Source organism: Neofelis nebulosa, chromosome 4 (assembly GCF_028018385.1).
Source record: "Neofelis nebulosa isolate mNeoNeb1 chromosome 4, mNeoNeb1.pri, whole genome shotgun sequence".
NCBI lineage: Eukaryota > Metazoa > Chordata > Mammalia > Carnivora > Felidae > Neofelis > Neofelis nebulosa.
In genome coordinates this window covers 23,870,349-23,887,927 of record NC_080785.1, presented here as the reverse complement: position 1 = coordinate 23,887,927, position 17,579 = coordinate 23,870,349, and the positions used below count along the sequence as shown (strand labels likewise).

General features: G+C 45.7%; 1 protein-coding gene across 2 annotated transcripts in view; it reads left to right on the top strand.

The window, feature by feature from the left end:
- The window catches only part of STRIP2 (striatin interacting protein 2), a 48,691-nt gene that overhangs the window by 8,165 nt on the left and 22,947 nt on the right, over positions 1 to 17,579 (top strand). Inside the window, exons 3-16 of one of the 2 annotated variants that reach the window (XM_058724314.1) lie at positions 2,034 to 2,108; positions 3,099 to 3,233; positions 4,583 to 4,703; positions 5,470 to 5,538; positions 5,739 to 5,845; positions 7,255 to 7,382; positions 8,291 to 8,494; positions 9,796 to 10,031; positions 10,294 to 10,359; positions 11,062 to 11,125; positions 12,055 to 12,126; positions 14,987 to 15,061; positions 15,755 to 15,852; positions 16,328 to 16,454. In XM_058724314.1, the coding sequence (XP_058580297.1) occupies positions 2,034 to 2,108; positions 3,099 to 3,233; positions 4,583 to 4,703; positions 5,470 to 5,538; positions 5,739 to 5,845; positions 7,255 to 7,382; positions 8,291 to 8,494; positions 9,796 to 10,031; positions 10,294 to 10,359; positions 11,062 to 11,125; positions 12,055 to 12,126; positions 14,987 to 15,061; positions 15,755 to 15,852; positions 16,328 to 16,454 (1,577 nt within the window). Of the gene's footprint in view, positions 1 to 2,033; positions 2,109 to 3,098; positions 3,234 to 4,497; positions 4,704 to 5,469; positions 5,539 to 5,738; positions 5,846 to 7,254; positions 7,383 to 8,290; positions 8,495 to 9,795; positions 10,032 to 10,293; positions 10,360 to 11,061; positions 11,126 to 12,054; positions 12,127 to 14,986; positions 15,062 to 15,754; positions 15,853 to 16,327; positions 16,455 to 17,579 lie in introns of those variants that run through there. The other variant, XM_058724313.1, reaches the window with a different exon arrangement.

The window sequence follows — 17,579 nt, the reverse complement described above, 5'->3', positions numbered from 1 at the left end:
AAAATGCACACATCTTATGACCCAGTGATTCTAGATGTACCTTTTAAAGAACACTTGGGCACAAGAAAACACATAGGAAGATGTTTATTGTAGCCATTGTGAAGACATTTAAAACAACTTAGGGGAATGGATGAACTGTAGTATATCAATATAGTAGGTTGCTGCATAGATGTTAAAATAGTTGATCTATGTCAATATGTTTTGATACCAATAAATTAAATAAATTTTTAATGTTTTATTTATCCTTGAGAGAGAGAAAGACAGAGCATGAGCAAGGGAGGGGCAGAGAGAGAGAAGACACATACTGAAGCAGACTCCAGGCTCTGAGCTGTCAACACAGCGCCCAACGTGGGGCTCGAACTCACAAGCTGTGAGATCATGACCTGAGCCGAAGTCAGACGCTCAACCGACAGAGCCACCCAGGCGCCCCATCAATATCAATAAATTAAAAGCACATTGTTGAGTGGGGAAAGAAACAGTGACAAAATAACTTACACATGCATCCAGAAAACAGCTTAAACACACAAACCTAAAAGATGTTTCTGGGAAGTCCAGTTGCACACTTGATTGAGAACAGTGTCAGTTAAGTAAACAGATGTGTTCATCATACTGTCATGTAAAAAACTATTGAAAAATATACTAAATAGTGATTTAAAAAAAAATAATACATATAATACCCTGTTTGGATAAAAACTTTCAAAACAGAACATATCATGTTGTTTACAGGTATATATGTGTGTAGTAAAAGTAGAAAAATAGGCATGTGAAGCATACATACCAATTTCGTTAAAATGGTTATCTCTAGAGAGGGGAATAAGATAGAATGGGAGGAGAGGGGGGCTTTAGATGTCGGAAGCAAATATGACAGGTATAAACATTTGTTTAATCTGGGTAGAAGACACAAAGGTATCTTGTATGTATTCTATATCTGTATATGAACGTTCACGATCTAAAATTTAAAAATAAACAAAAAGCTTAGTACCTAACAGCCTTGCTCCCTTTTCTGACTGGGTTTATGCTGCGCTCTTTAAAAACATCTATGCCCACTGCCCACTGAGCACTGAAGAATATCAGAGTCAGGGCTGGAATTTGCTTCTGATCAGTCCAGGATTCTGGAACTCAGGACTCAAAAGCCCTGCTTCCCAGATAAGGTGTTTCTCAACCAGTAGACCGAGAACATACGTGAATTTCTCTTTGTGAATTATCTGTGACCTAGTTAAATTTCCAGCAAGGATCTCAGGCCACAGAATTTTGAGGAAATCTGTTCTGTCACCTGTTGACTTCTCAGCCTCAATTCTTCATCCTCTGTAAGATGAAGGTACCGGTATAATGTCCCGGAGTGTGTGTGTAGGAGACGGCATTTTTATTTCTCAAGCTCTCTGCATTTTGTATTCAGAGGCTGTTGTTAATAAAGTTAGATTTTCTTGGGCATAAGCAGCCCTTTGGCAACTGTAGCTACTTCTAAGTGGTTCGATGCTGTCTCTACCTGCGTGACCTTGGGCAGGAACCTAAACTTCTGTACCCTTTGAGGAATCTCAGTAGGGAGAGAATGAACTGGCTTTAACCCCAAAGGGCCATCTAACACATACTCTCCAGCCTTTGCTCTGGCTCCTTGAATAGCGCAAGGAGCTTGCCTCTAAATTTCAGGCACTGTGTTGCCCTTCTCTTCCCTAGAGACGGGATAGTCTCAGTCTGGGTTGACAAGCAGAAGGGGCTGCAGCCCTAAGCAGCAGGAGTGATGACATTTAGCCCTCTCTGCTCCAACCCTCCTGGCCCTCACCAAGTGTTGAAGACTGCCTTCTTTGCTATAGCAGCCAGCTGGCAGGAGGAGGACAGGTTTGATGGTTTAATCACCCAGGGACACAAGTGGCTATTTTTAACTGCTCCGAAAGGGAGGAAGTTGGCTCTGGATTGAATTGGACGCAGGAATGTGTTGGAAGCTTTAGCTCTTTCATGCCACCCTCTCCACCTCAGGCCCCTTTTATAAGGGTCTGCCGAATGTTTGTGACTCTGTCCTATCTTTTCTGCCACAGAATTATATAGCTACACTGAAAACCTGGAATTTACCACTAACAGGAGGTGCTTTGAAGAAGATTTCAAGACTCAAGGTGATCCCAGATTCTTATTAATAGAAACCTGGTTTTCCCTCCATGATATCCCAGCCTGATCTAGAAAAGCCCAAAACAAAGTATGACCCTTCTTCATCCTCTCCATAACCATATAATTTCTCTATTCCTCCTTTCATACGGGACACAGAGTTTCCTATATCTCAACTGGGGAGGCCATGGATGGAAGCAAGAGAAGGCTGAGCTGGGTCCCTTTCACTGATGTAAAGGGCCCAGAGAGCCGAGGGATGGGGACTGGGCAGGTACCCTGCTACTTGGTAAAACCCTGTGCCTAGTGTAGTCCTTGACCTTGACATTCAACCCCTGCCTCCAACTCTGCCTCACTCCTAATAACATCTAATAATATTTCGTGTGCCCACACTGCAATCCTCTCAGACCTCCATTTCCTTACTTGGTCAGTGAATTCAATTTGCAATTCAACAGATGTGTGGTGAGTACTTTTTTGTGCCGGAGATGCGGGGGGCAGGGGTGAAGGTGAATTTGCAGTAGCTTCAAAGAGATTATAGTCCAGTGGCAGAGTGGAGGTGTGTACATCACAAAACTGAGGCCAAGAGGAAAAATGGTAAGTATCATAAGAGAAGTAAAAAGTTTCTTGGGGGACAGAGCTGGCTGGAGCATTAGTGGAAAAGAGGTAATTTAGTATTGAACCTGTAATGACGAATAGGAATTGGATAGGTAGGGAGAGAGAGAGAATTCCTTGAAAAGGCAGAGATAGGATGGAATAGACTGTGTGTGGAGAATAGAGGGAATATGAAGGAAGATAAGGCTGCAGAGTGGGTTCAGCCAGAACTTTTTGGGTCCTTTACTTTGCCAATCTCTTAGTGGAATCTTCTCAGCTAAATAAGGAAAGCTTTTGAAGAGAAGAATTTGTTGGGGGCTGGGATCAGAGATGGATATGCTATCAGGAGCCTTTCCAGGAAGGGGAAGCAGAAGCTGAGCTGACACTGGATCTGTATGGTTTTCTGTCCCCAGTGCAGGGCAAGGAGTGGCTGGAATTGGAGGAAGATGCTCAGAAGGCCTATGTGATGGGACTCCTAGACCGACTGGAGGTGGTCAGTAGGGAACGGCGACTGAAGGTGGCCCGGGCTGTTCTCTATCTGGCCCAAGGCAAGTGACCACCTTTGCCAGCTTGAAATGGCTGAAAACCAGGGAGAGAAATGTTGTTATCAGGACTAGGATGAGGCAAGCCAGGCTGAAAAAGCAAGTTCCCTGCCTCTCAAAGACAGATCTTATCAAGTGCTAGAAGTGATCTGGTGCTTATGAGGAGGTTAAGGAGATGGTGGTGGGTACAATTCCGGATCCCTTGGAATTGGCCTTTATCTTACCGGGCATGCCAAGATTTCTGATAGGGTTGTTTATTTCTTCATGTGGGCTGTGATCACATGTGGAGATTTAGCAAGTGAATCAGTGTGGCTAGAGTTGTTGCACCACCAGCCGAGCATGGAGGCTTCTTTCATCAGCTGTGGCACAGGCTTCCACTGAGGGGAGGCAGTGGAGTACCTCAGAGTCACAGATGGTGGACGCTCTGCATTAATTCTTATTTGCATTTAGAAGGTTCAAGCCAGCATAGCAGCAGGAGTGGATACAGTGGGTAATTGGGAGATGATCAGAACTCGGTGGGATTAACTGAGGAAATCTTCTCAGAAGAGACCTATTAGCCAGGTGTTGGAAAGAGAAATGCGATAGCCTAGCTGGAATAGTAAAAATAAGCCCTGAGATCATAATAAGAGGACTGTTGGCAGAACCAACTAGCTGGGAACTTTAAAAACTATAAAAGAAAATAATAAATGGAGAGGGAAGAGAATGGTGAAGGGAAGACTGTAGCAAAAAAAGCGGTGCCTAACCATCTCTCTTGGGTCTGGTGCTCTGGCCAACTTCCAACTGCCAGTACCTTCAACTTTTTACCTGAAAGCTTTGTCTGCAGCCTATATGGGGTAACCAGAAAGTGCTAGGGAATTCATGTAGCACTGATCACTGACTGACAGGAGTTAGTGGGTAAATAGCCCAACTACCTCACTCTTCTTGGGTGGGAGGATTCTGAGGTGTGTAAAATAGATACTGTTTCCCAGAGCTTCCCCCAACCTGGGTTTCAGCTCTTGGCTGCCTTCTCTTCCCTATCTCATTTCCCCACTTCTCAACTAGGATCATCTCCCAAATAAACTACTTGCCTTTTAATCGTTCTCTCTGGATCTGCTTCTCAGGGAACTCAAACTTAAGACAGACCAGTGATAAGCACATTGGACCTGACTCTGGAGACTGCTCCTCCTCTTTTGAAACTGGCTCATTCAAAGTTCTGGAGGTTCTGGCTCTGGAAGTTCTGGAGGGCCTTGCCCTACCTTTGTCAGCCTAATTGTCGGGCTAGGTGTTGAAAGATAGTCTTAAGATCATGGGGAAGAGTGGAAAGAACTGGGATACCACTCTCACGTACAATTCCATGGCACTGTCTGGTCCTTTAGGCACTTTTGGGGAATGTGATTCAGAGGTCGATGTGCTACACTGGTCCAGGTACAACTGCTTCCTGCTCTATCAGATGGGGACCTTCTCGGCCTTCCTGGAGCTACTCCACATGGAAATCGAGTGAGAAGCCTAGGGGAGGGCTGGCCTAGACAACCCCCTTCCTTGAAGGGTGCCTCATGTCCTGTGCTGATTCCCTCTCTATGGAGACCTCTGTGGGAGCAGGGTCTATTCATACTTCAGTCCAAAGCTTACTGATAGTTCCCCTCTCCAGCCATGCTCTCTGATATGCTGTCTTCCTCCCTGAGATTGGGCTCATCAACAGCTTCTGCCCTACTTACAGCTTCAATCATGGGCTTCAGGGCCCTATCCTGGGTGGGTTCCCTTTGTATCTAAACACCTTCTCAACTCAGCCTAAGTGGAATCCATGAAGGAGACTGTTTTACCTGAGAACATGACCCAAGAGGAACAGGACCAATTTCTGTTGCTGTGCCCAGTTCTTTCCTTGTGGGTCATAGCTCTAAAGGTGGGCTTGGTTGCTGCTGCCACTATAGTGATCCCTCATTTTATCTCAAGGCCATCACCCAGGAGTTTAAATAGGGCAAATTTAAAGGGTTGCTTAGCATCTACTTTGTATCCAGCACAGTACTAGGCACAATGTGGATTATAGGAGGGATTGTCACAGACCTTGCCCTTGCCCATCTTTACCACAGGCAAGCATTTACTGAGGTGGCAGAGGAATTCTGTGGGCTCATTTACCTTAGACCAGTTTCTTTTAGCTACATAGCCAGGGAATAGCAGGTACTCAGGTTTGGGTATATGATAAGTGGGGACGCAGGATGTAAAGAGGATATCTGAGTTCCGCTTCTCTCTCTCCTCCCCACGGCAGCAACAGCCAGGCCTGTAGCAGTGCTCTTCGGAAACCAGCCATCTCCATTGCTGATAGCACAGAGCTCAGGTGAGTGGAGCTGGCCCTGGGATTGGAACAGGGGGTGGTCAGCAATGGGTTACCCTTTGCCCAAGTTCCCCAGATACACCCAGACTACTAATAGTTGCTAATTCCACTGGGTTGAGCTCCCACACGAATCCTCCCTGAGGTCTCTGACTACAGGTTAGGAGCTGCTTTGGGAACCTTTTGTAACCCTTCTATAACCCCAGGGTGCTGCTGAGTGTCATGTACCTATTGGTGGAAAATATCCGCCTGGAGCGAGAGACAGACTCCTGCCGGTGGAGGACAGCACGAGAGACCTTCCGCACTGAATTGAGTAAGAAGTGGCATTTGAGGAAGGAAGGGGATGAGGTGCTGGTAGTGGAGGGGCATCTGCATAGTAGAAACAGAAAGCTCCCCTTCCTGCCAGCCCGCCTGCCTTCCTTCCTTCCTCACTTCCTCCCTCCCTCCCTCCCTGCCTCCCATTCTTCCTTCCTTCCTTTTTCAGAATTGGCATCCATTGTTTTATTCTTACTTTTTAAAAAATGTTTATTTTGAGAGAAAGAGAGAGTACACACAGGGGAAGGGCAGAGAGAGTGGGGGAGAGAGAATCCACGCTGTTAGCACAGAGCCCAATGTGGGGTTTGATCTCATGAACTCCAAGATCATGATCTGAGCTGAAACCAAGAGTCAGGCACTTAACCAACTGAGCCATTTGTTGCTCCTATTCTTTTTTTTTTTAAAGTAGGCTCCTCACAGGGAGCAGAGCCTAACGCAGAGCTTGAACTCACAACCCTGAGATCAAGACTTGAACTGAGATCAAGAGATGGATGCTTAACCAACTGAGCCACCCAGGCGTCCCTAGCATCCATTCTTTTAGGGCAGAGATACTGTGTGGCAGGCATGAAGACCTGGCTTGACTGCCCTTGTGTCTATGAATTAGGACCAATTACGTGTCATTTCTGTGCCTTGGTTTCCTTGGTTATAAATGGGGATAGCCATCCATCTCACATTTCATCATCAATCTCACATGAAAAAATAAGTTGAATCAACTTGAAAATGTTAGTTGGTAATGTCATCAGACAGGGATAAGATACGAAGGCCTGCAGGATTTTTAAAATATATTCACTAAAGGACACCTGGGTGGCTCCGTTGGTTAAGCATCTGACTTCAGCTCGGGTCATCATCTTATGGTTTGTGAGTTCAAACCCCATATCGAGCTCTCCACTCTCAGCAAGGAGCCCGCTTTGAATCCTCTGTCTCCCTCTCTCTCTCTGCCCCTCCCCTGGTCACTTGCTCTCTTTCTCAATAAATAAAATAAAATAGAATAGAATAGAATAGAATAGAATAGAATAGAATAGAATAGAATAAATAAATAAAATAAAATAAAATAAAATAAAATAAAATAAAATAAAATAAAATAAATATTTCCACTGATGTGGAAAAGTGAGTTGTGATCCATGAAACGCATTGAATTCTTTGACCAGAAAACAACATCTTTATATTACTATTACTTCTAGTTTGGTATCTATCCCCAAGCTTGGGAGCTAAGCCATTTTACCTCCATGGCCTTCCTCCTTGCCCCTTCCCTCTGGGAACCCTGTAAGTCTCCTTCTAAGGAGCAAATACTCGAATTCTTTGGGGGAGCTAAGAGCCTTCCTCTGTGCTTCCAGACTCAGGATCACAGGAGCAGGGTTACAGCTACCCCATCCTCACTTCCTCACTCTTCTCCCTCCTCTCCCCCAGGCTTCTCCATGCATAATGAGGAGCCTTTTGCCCTTCTGCTTTTCTCCATGGTTACCAAGTTCTGCAGCGGCCTGGCTCCCCACTTCCCCATAAAGAAGGTCCTGCTTTTGCTCTGGAAGGTAGTCATGGTGAGTGACTGATTCCCCTGCCCCCACTCCCATCTCATCAAACCAGCAGTGCCCTCTGCCACTACCTCAGTTTCTTCTAGTCTGATCCCAGGAGGCTGGAGCTAGGCAGAATAAGGCAGCTGTTAGCCAATGGAGGGGAATCAGATGCTCTGTGTCAGAGCAGGTTACCTATTTCTGTTGGACTGACAGGAGATGTCACTCTATGAATTGGGGTGTCATTGTACCTTCCCATGATAGAGCTGACATTTCAATGCAAAGAACACTGGTTGAGAGTTGGGAGATCTAGCCTCTGCTGATACTGAGGAACCTTGGGCAACTGTCTGTGCCTCTATTTTTCTAGCTATAAAATGCGGGACTTAGTGCCTGCCTTCCATCCAGATAAACAGAGGATTTGTTTTTTAAAAAATGAAGTCCTTATAAATGTATGGTACAGCTTTGTTGCTAATTATTAAATCTGATCCTTCATCTCTGGCACCCACTCCACAGGACTGGTTGAACAACATACCCTCCAGGGCAAGCTCCATAGGGGGGAACTACCTTTTGACTGCAGAAAAAATTGAGTGACTCTGAGACTTTATAGCATCTGGATGTGCTCCTTTAAAAAAGGGAACATAGTTCCCTGCTCCCTCCCCCCCCCCTTTTTTTTCAGTGGAAGGCCCTAGGAGTCCTTTTCCTAATTTCTGGTGATGTTTCCAGCCCTGAGTCAGTGTCAGTAAATAAATAATGCTTCATCCTGACCCCTGAGCTCCTAAGACTGGGGATGGTAACTCCATTTGCCCCTTACTGTTTTATTACTTCCTAATTCAGAAGGGGTCTAAGGGGACTGGAGATTGTGGTTCTTCCCTGACTTTTCTCCTGCTGACTTCCCTCTGTTCCTTTCCTCTGGCCCTTTCCTGTTTATACCTTAGTTTACCCTCGGTGGATTTGAGCATCTACAGGTTCTCAAAGCACAGAAGCGGGCAGAACTGGGGCTGCCTCCACTGGCTGAAGATAGCATCCAGGTGGTGAAGAGCATGCGTGCCGCCTCCCCGCCCTCTTATACCCTCGACCTGGGGGAGTCTCAACTGGCACCACCACCCTCTAAGCTGCGAGGCCGTCGTGGTTCTCGAAGGGTATGAACTAAAACAGACAGTGGTGCTGTGATACTAGTTGTCTAGAAATTAAGATTTTGAGCTACTCTGGATGTGGAAGGAATGGGCAGTAAATGACCCAGCTTATCCTGCCTCTGGTTGGCCCTGTGACTAACCTGAAACTAACATTGAGTCTAACCTTGGAGACTAACCTTGGAGTCTGTACTTTAGCCTCTGTCTCCCAGCTGCAGCAGGTTCCTGGGCTATCATGATGTGACATTATGGTCTCGCATCATAGATCCATGTCTTGGTACAGAGTCATTGGCCTAGACCTAGTGTACCTGGAGTTCCCTAGCATTCTGGACAACAATTAGGGTATAATCCTGGAGTAGGGACCCAGATCACCTGAACAGAGCTCCCAGCAAATCCATGTGCCCAGGGTGAGGCACTTTATCATTTTCTTGACAGCAAGAAGGTTTACTCTGAGCCAGCTATGCTCTTGTCTGGCCCTGGAACTAGACGCTTACATTTAGGAGGTGATTGATTAGTGTTCTAGCTATAATCTGCATCCCTGGAAAGGTCAGAATGACAAGTTGCACTGACACTTGACCATGTACCCATGAACTCACCTCCCTGAAATACCTGAGCTCACCAATAATAGGTGACAGGACCAGACAATCATGTTCAGTAGTCTAGTCGACATAATCTATAATGTGATTTTTTTTAGGCTTTATTTTTTTTTGTTTTATAAAGTAATGCTTACTCATTGTACAAAATTTGGAACAAATATAAAAATGTGAAGAAGGGAGGAAAAAAGAAAATCACCCACAAGCTTAACAAACCAAAGGCAGTCACTGTTAACTTTTTGGCCTATTTCTGTCCAACCTTTTTTTCTTTCTGCAACAAGATTTAAAATTCCAAACTTGCTTCCCTCTGCCTAGCAGCAAGCCTCTGTCCTCCTCTTCCTCAGTCAGCCAGCTGGTGTATACTCACAGAAGGCAAACTAATTGAATGTTCACCTAAGCAGAGCATAATTAGAAAGGAAAGTGCTGGGGGGAGGGGGAGAAAAAAAGCATCCATGCTTTCTGAAAGCTAAGTAACTGACTTTGGGATTATCTATGCTTTGTTCCCCAGCTTGGTTGCCTGAGAGGTACTTATCCTGGAATAGGGCCTGGTGGGGATACTAGGGTTGAGGTAGGGAAGGGGATATTCTCAGAAGAGCTGGGTTGTTACTCCACGTATCCTGAAGTCTAGCAGCCTGTGGGTAGAGGGTGACTTCAGACAAGGATGCTCAGAGTGAGGTCTCTGTATACCTTCTCTCTATCCTCCCAACCCCCGCCCAGCAACTCCTCACTAAGCAAGATAGCCTGGACATCTACAATGAAAGAGATCTCTTTAAGACTGAGGAACCAGCCACAGAGGAGGAAGAGGAGTCTGCTGGTGATGGAGAACGAACCTTAGATGGAGAGTTAGACCTGCTAGAGCAAGACCCCCTGGTGCCACCTCCACCTTCACAGGCACCCCTTTCTGCTGAGCGGGTGGCCTTTCCCAAGGGCCTACCTTGGGCCCCAAAGGTCAGGTAGGTTTGATACCTCCAGGACCCTGAGTTTGGGGATTAGAATCACTGAAGGCCCAGAGTGCAGTAGTCTAGCATTCAAGTCTCAAGCCTGGCTAGAAGTCAGAACTCCCAGGTTTGAAGTGTTCTCTGTTAGCGGCGATCTTCCCCCACTGCTCTAGTCATCCTATTGACGGGTTAGTAGCCCAGAAAGGGTCTGTCTCTCAAGGTTTGTTTTTGTTTTTTTTTTCCTTTTCTGGGGTTTGCCTCTCCACTGTCCTCTCAGACAGAAGGACATTGAGCACTTCTTGGAGATGAGCAGGAACAAATTCATCGGATTCACTCTGGGGCAGTAAGTGACTAGATGGTCAGAACTGGCTATAGAGTGGTTTTTAGGGGGCCAGAGGAATGGGTGGCTGAAATGAGAGATGTTGCCCTGTAGTCATAGTGTAACCTAGAGCTACTGGGTCATGGGCATCTCCTGGTGCCTACTTTGGGCTTGTGCCATGGAATTTTTTTCCTTCTAGTTTCTTAGAAGAACTCTTATGTTCTTAGCCAGGTGTAGGACTTAACAAGTCATTGCCTCTTGGGCTTCAATGTCCTCATGAGAGTGTTGGATTAGATGATCCCTAGGAAACCTTCCTGTTTTAATGGGCCAGAATTCTCTGAACAAGCAACATGGTCAGAACAGACCCAGTCTTTCCCCATTTCTCCTCCCTCATGAATTCCTCACACTGGCTGGCCCCTATAAAACTGAGAAAGTATTATTACTAGTGTTTCACTGTAGTTGGGCTACATTCCCTTTTAGGGAACCTACTGCTCCCTGACAAAGTAAATCCCCAAAAAACTATATAAAAATCCAAATTTTCACAAGCACTTCTGTGTGGCATTGTTCTTTTTGTGTCTTATAGCAATAATGGGGGTACTGGAAGCTTATAGAGAAAGATCCAGAATACAGCATGTTGAAAGTGGCATGGTCCATGTAACTCTAGGGAATATCAGTAGTTCTGTATACTTTTGATGCTTATCATCTGGTATATCTCTCATTTCACAGGGACACAGACACCTTGGTTGGATTACCCAGGCCCATCCATGAGAGTGTGAAGACTTTAAAGCAGGTGACCAGAGTGGGCTCTCAGTCTCCAGGGATAGGAAGCCATCAAAACAAGTTGGATTACCCGAGTCCTGAGTATCGGCTCTTCTTCCAGACACATTCTGAGCCAATTATTCTATATTTCCCCTGCAGGCATTTTGGCCAAAGAGGAAAAAATTAGGCCTCTCCCTACTTAAGCATTTTCCTACATTCAGATAGGGGGAAAGTTATCCTTTCTTCCTCTCATGGCTTTTTCCTCCTCCCGCCCCTTGCTTCCTTTCCTCTCACTTCTTTGTCCCTATAGGGCCACTAACGTCCAAAGGCCCAGGATTAGTAGCGGTCTGCTCTGCATCCAAAGTGTATGCGAGCACAAAGAGTAAGAATGGTCGTCTCTTGCCCAGACCTTAAATTCTCCCTTGCCCCATCATCATCACTCCATACACATGCACACACATATACTCACATGCAGCGAAACTCACCAGGCAGTGGTCCAGGGGCATGGGCGTATTCTTTACTTCCCCTTGCCCTTGGTTGAAGGTAAATACTTAGGGATTTGCTGCTCTTCAACAAATATTGAAACAGAATAAACAGAAACACTGTATATGAAGCACTTGGCTCAATTATTAAGGGTACAAAGGTGAATAAGACTCCTGCCTCCAAAGAGTTCGTGTCCTATTTGGGGTAACAACCCATATACAGGACATTTCCTTATCATTGAGGAAGTTAAGCAAGAGGCTGGTACATATGTGATCAAGGCCCTCAGTATCTTTCTTCTTTTTTTTTAAGTAATCTCTACACCCAGCACCTCAACAACCCCAAGATCTAGAGTTGCACGCTGTTCAGACTGAGCCAGCCAGGTGTCCCCCACCCTTTGTTTGTTTATTTATTTATTTATTTATCTATCTTATTTTTTTAGTGGCCTCAGCCTCTTAATTGATGTCTTTTCTTCCCCAGCACAAGTACATCTCCATTGCAGATGTTCAGATCAAGAATGAGGAGGACCTGGAGAAGTGCCCCATGTCTTTGGTGAGTCAAGGGGGTCCTACACAGGAGGCGGAGGGCAAGAGGAAATCTGTCTGCAGTGCTGTCACAGAACATGTGTGCATACTGTTGGGCTCTTACTGTGTGTACCATGCAAGGCAAGGTCCCTACTTTTTTGTGTGTGTGTTTTAGGTCCCTACTTTCATGATACATTCGAGTTAGAGAAAAAAGAAAATAAGTAATTAAGGAAACAAGAAGACTATCAGAGAAAGGAAGATAATGAAGAAAATTTAAATAGGATGACATGGTAGAGGCATCTGTCATGCAGTAGACTACTTTCAATTAGGCAGTCAGGATAGGTGGACCTCTGAGAAGGCGACAGCTAAGCTAAAATGTGAGGTACAAGAAGGAGTTGGCCATAGGAACATCAGGGGAAAGAGAATTCTAAGCAGAGGATACAGCCTTAACAAAGTGAGAGCAAGCTCGGAGTATTAGGGGTAGCGAACGAAGGTCTGTGGCAAGAGCACAGGGGTGAGGGGTGAGGTTGTGTGTGACAAAGTCAGGGAGTGGCCTGGGGCTACTTTACACAGGACTCCTAAGCAAAGATAGGGAGTGTGAAGTTGTTTCACCGAACAGAAGTAAGCCCTTGGAGATTTTAAGCAGGGGAGTGGCATGATCTAATTTATCTTTTCAAAACAATTGGCTCCTGTGTATAGACTTGACCAGAAAAGAGTGGAAGCAGGGTGATCAGTTAGAGGGCTCTTAAAATAGTCAAGGTGAGAAATGATGGTGATATGGAGTGGGGTAGTAATTACAGAAATAGGGAAAAGTGGAACAAATTTGGGTTTTATTTTGGGGGTGTAGCTGACAAAACTTGCTGGTCAGTTGGATGTGATTAGAAAGGCATGGAGGAATCAAGAATAAGAATCATTTGCCAACATGGGGAGTTCTGTTTCATCAAGAGTTCTATTTTGGTCATACTCAGTTTTAGATATCCATTAGGCAGCCATGCACATGAGCAGTCATGCAAATTGAATGTATAAATCTAGAGGTCTAAGAGAGAGGACTGGCTTAGAGAGATAAATTTGGGAGCTGTTGACTTACTGGACAGTGTTAAAACCATAGAATTGGCTGAGATAACCCAAGGAGGGAATGGAAATAGAGGAAGGAACCCAGGACAAAGCCCTGGGCACATCAGTATGTTGAGGGTAGGATGAATCAGGAAAGGAGCCAGAAAAGAACAGTAAGAGAAACACTCCCACTCAGTAAGAGGTGGGAGAGAATGTGGGAGATTGTGATACTATAAAAACTAAGAAAATTTTTTTCTAGAAGGGAGTGATCAGCTGTGTCAAATGCTGCTGATAAATGGATAAGACTATAGGTGCCCATTGGAGAGGACACCGTGAAGATAACTGGTGACCTTGTTAAGAACAACCTCAAGTGAAAAGGTGGGGCTAGTAGCCTGGTTGGAGTATGTTAAAAAAGGAATGTAAAGAAAGGAGGTAGACAGTCAACACAGACAACATAGTTTTATTATAAAGAGGATAGAAATGGGATGGTAGCTGAAGGAGGATGTGGGGTCAAGGGAAGGTGTTTTATAGCCAGGAGATTCTAGAGTATGTTTATGTCCTAAAAGAGATGATCTTGCAGAGAGGAGACGATCGCAGAACTGATGTATTTGACGGAGCAAAAGGGTGAGAGATCCCCAGCACAAGTGGAGGGTTGGCCTTTAATAGAGCAGAGGCGGTTCATCCTTCATGTCGAGAAGGAAGGTAGAGAACCTGGTAGATTTGGTGTTGAGAAGATGAGGGGTGCCTGTCTGATTGCTTCTGTTTTGCTCCATGAAGTATGAGGCCAGGTTAGCAACTATTGAGGGGTTGTGGGGTGAGGGGATTGGTTTGAGGACAAGGGAAAAGGGAAGGTATGACATAGATCTTTTGGAGAGCAGGAAGGCAACCTTAGAGGATTGCCTGAGTTTATTGAATGCCCATTTAAGCAGCAGCTGAGTTATTCGGGATGGCAAGGGCCAGGTTATCCCTCCCCGCCTCAGGGAGGACCTCAGGCAGTGCCTCAGGTGCCTCAAGGCAGTGAACCTCGCCCTGGAATAGAGGTACCTTGTGAGAGGAAGGACTGCATTGGCCAAAGAGGACAATGGCCTGAGTAACCCCTTGAGCACTGGAGGCCCCTGTCCTCCCACTCTTATAAAAGGCTTAGATAGGGTCATCAAAGGATAAAGAGAGTTGTGCATAAGGGCCTTGTCATCAGGGAGGAAGGGATGTAGTAGGGGCTGTTGGAGAAGGAAAGAAAATAGCTTCTACCCAAAAGCTTCCCTGCTAATACTCCTTCCCGCCTCTCTGGGCCATGGGTTACCCAACTCCCTTATCAACTTTCTCTACTGAGTTACCTACCTCTCACTTAAGAGCATTCTAGAGCTCTTAGATGGCCTCAGACTGACACCATAGGAAGTGCTTCTGTGTGGGGTATCTGTTCTAGTGTCCCAGGCATTCATGCACCCTGACTTAAGTTCCTGTGTGACCAGCAAAGCAGTGGTCTGAGCCAATTCCTAGGTAGGTGGTCTGATTCCTGATCTAACATGTGATGTGGAAAGAAGAATTCTGGATTGATTCCAGATAATGGGAAAACCAGAATCAGATTATCAGGGCCGGAAGAGCGCTCAGAGGACATCAGACCAGCCCAGTGATCCTAAAGAAGAGGAAACTAAGACCCAAAAAGGAAAAGTAGCTTACCCAAAGTGATACAATGAGTCATTAACACAGCTGGAATAAGAACCTAGATCTGACTCCCAGCTCAGTGCTCTTTTCATGCCACCCTTCACAACCAAGAAAACATAGCCTTTGGTCCACTGGAAAACGGCCTGGGCAAACTGTGTGTTTTCCTGCCATAGGGGGAAGAGGTGGTACCAGAGACACCATGTGAAATCCTCTACCAAGGCATGCTCTACAGCCTCCCCCAGTACATGGTAAGGAGATTGCTGGGCTGAGCTGCCCTTCTCTGCTGCAAGGAACAGACAGTTGAGAGCCATTTCAAGCTGAGCCATCCATCATTTGAGCTTATTTCCTGAGCATTCAACCCTGAGGCAAGGCATTGTCTAACACATGAGAATTCTGAGCTTTCCTCAGGGCTTCTCCAAGAGGAAGGAGGACTTGGCTTTACTCCCAAGTTCTTCTTTGGGAGGAGTGGAGAATAAGGTGGGATCCATGCAGGATGCATTGGGGGCCCTCCTTCTAAGTAAATATCCTCGACCCTTTGAAGTCTGCCATGGTCTGTCATGTCCTGGATAGCCTCAGGCTGAGTGGTGAGGATGTTGATGGTCAGGGTTAGAGGGAGGAAAGGGATAGAGGAGGTGAGATCATGCTTATACCTCTCACCTTATTTCTAGACATTGCCCCCTCACTCTCTTCCTTCCATCCTCTTCTTTAGAAAGAACAATCTGGAAGCAGAATAGCCTATAAGCTCCCTTCTGGGTCCATAGCCTCATAGGCAGGCCTCTCAGGATTAGGCACCTGTTTGCCCTTCTGGAGGCTGAGAAGATTTGGTCATTGAGGAATGGACATAGAGGAAGCCTTACTTCTCATAGGGCTGTTGAGGTATGGAAAAATAGTCTGTTGAATGGAATGGACAGAGATGGATCTCCTCATTTTCTACTTCCTAGATTGCTCTGCTTAAGATTCTACTGGCCGCAGCCCCCACCTCCAAGGCTAAGACAGACTCTATCAATATCCTGGCTGATGTCCTGCCTGAGGAGATGCCGTGAGTGCTTCAACTGGGTTGGCTGCTGAATGCTAGCTGTTTCGTCTACAGTGTCTCTCTAGCCCCCACCCCACCTTGATAACCCTTGTAGGGATTGTCTCCAAAGATGTCTCCCCTCCCTTACCAGTAACCACTTTCCACTGGTGCTCTCTGCTAGGTTCTTTTTATCTCAGAATTGAGGGTCTGCAGGGCCACATCAGTGCCAGACACTGACTGTGCAGGTGTATGGGTAGACAAGGGCTGAACTTTGTCAAGGGCTGAACTTGCCAAAGGAAAGAGAAAAACAAAGAGAGCAGAGGAGCTTTTCTCCAGACAGGCTGGTAAGGGGTAGCTCTGGAGGTTTCCTAGCATAGAAGTTCAGATCTGCCAAGTTCTGGTTCTCTTGTATATGTTGTCTCTGACCCAAATACCTGGGTCCTTGTAGGCCTCTCTCTACGGCTACTCTCTGCACTGACTCCTCCTCTCCTCATTATAGCATCACTGTTCTTCAGAGCATGAAGTTGGGAATCGATGTGAACAGGCACAAGGAGATCATCGTAAAGAGTATCTCTGCTCTGCTCCTGCTACTCCTCAAACACTTCAAACTGAACCATATCTACCAGGTGAGCAGCTAGCAGTGCTCCTCCACAGGTCTCAGGTGTCCCTCAGGCCCTGCTTCCCAAAGAGAGGATGCAGGGGCCTTTGTAGTCCAGTTGAACATCTTCCAGCCTTTTCTATGTCTTCCTCAGGGAATCTCTATACCTGTTGCATAGGCTTGCATGGGGCTGGGGCAGGGGGGGGGTTGAAGTGGGATGTGAGGTGCAGACATCTGTGTCCTTTGAATATTATCCAAGGGTTGTAGGTAAGAATTCTTCGCTTCTTGGGAATGTGCCCAGCCAGCTTTGAAGCAGTAGAAGACAGGATTCAACCATTCCATTAAAAAAAAAAAAAAAAAAAAAGGAAAAAGTATGTTGAGCATACCTTTCTATATGTGAAGCACTTTTCTAACGTTTGAGATAGAATTCTGAATAATGCACAGTTTTGGCTCTTAAGGGCTTTGAAGTCTTGTACAAGGTATGGATATATAAATAGCTAATTATGGAATGGTAAGTGCAGGATACAGGTAAGTATTAGCTGGTAATCCAACCTGAGATGGGGAAGAGGTGACTTCTAACCTGAGTCCTAAAGAAACAGATGTTAGCCAAGATATGGGAGTTGTCAGGGAAGGAAGATGGGAAGCCTTTCAAGCAGAAATGTTTATTTGTAAAAGTCCAGAGGAGAGAGAGTGAGAGCAAAGTACCTTTGGAAACTGATTAAATGTTGCTGGAGTTCTGCCTGGGGTGGGGGGAGATGGGGAGGGCTGGTGATACATGAAGCTAGAGACAATGGCAGGGAGCAGATCACACAGTTGATAGCACACGGTTATTGAGTACTTCTAATGTGCCCGGCACTCTATTAAGTTCCTATGGGTTCTCATTTAATTCTCTTAACCCTATGAGGTAGGTCTTATTTTATCACTGTTTTATAGATAAAGAAACCGAGATTTCCTAAGAAACCTTTCCTAAGAAAGGTTAAGAAGCCTTTTCCCCATGAAGGCATTGTTTGCCATGCTAAGGAGTTTGGACTTGATACTGTGGGCTTTGCCAAGATATGGGGGAACCTGGGAGTAGAGAATGGATGGTCTCTGTGATGAGAACATGGGGAGGAGAGGGAGACTTCTCATGACTGCTCAGTGTCTCTGCTCCATT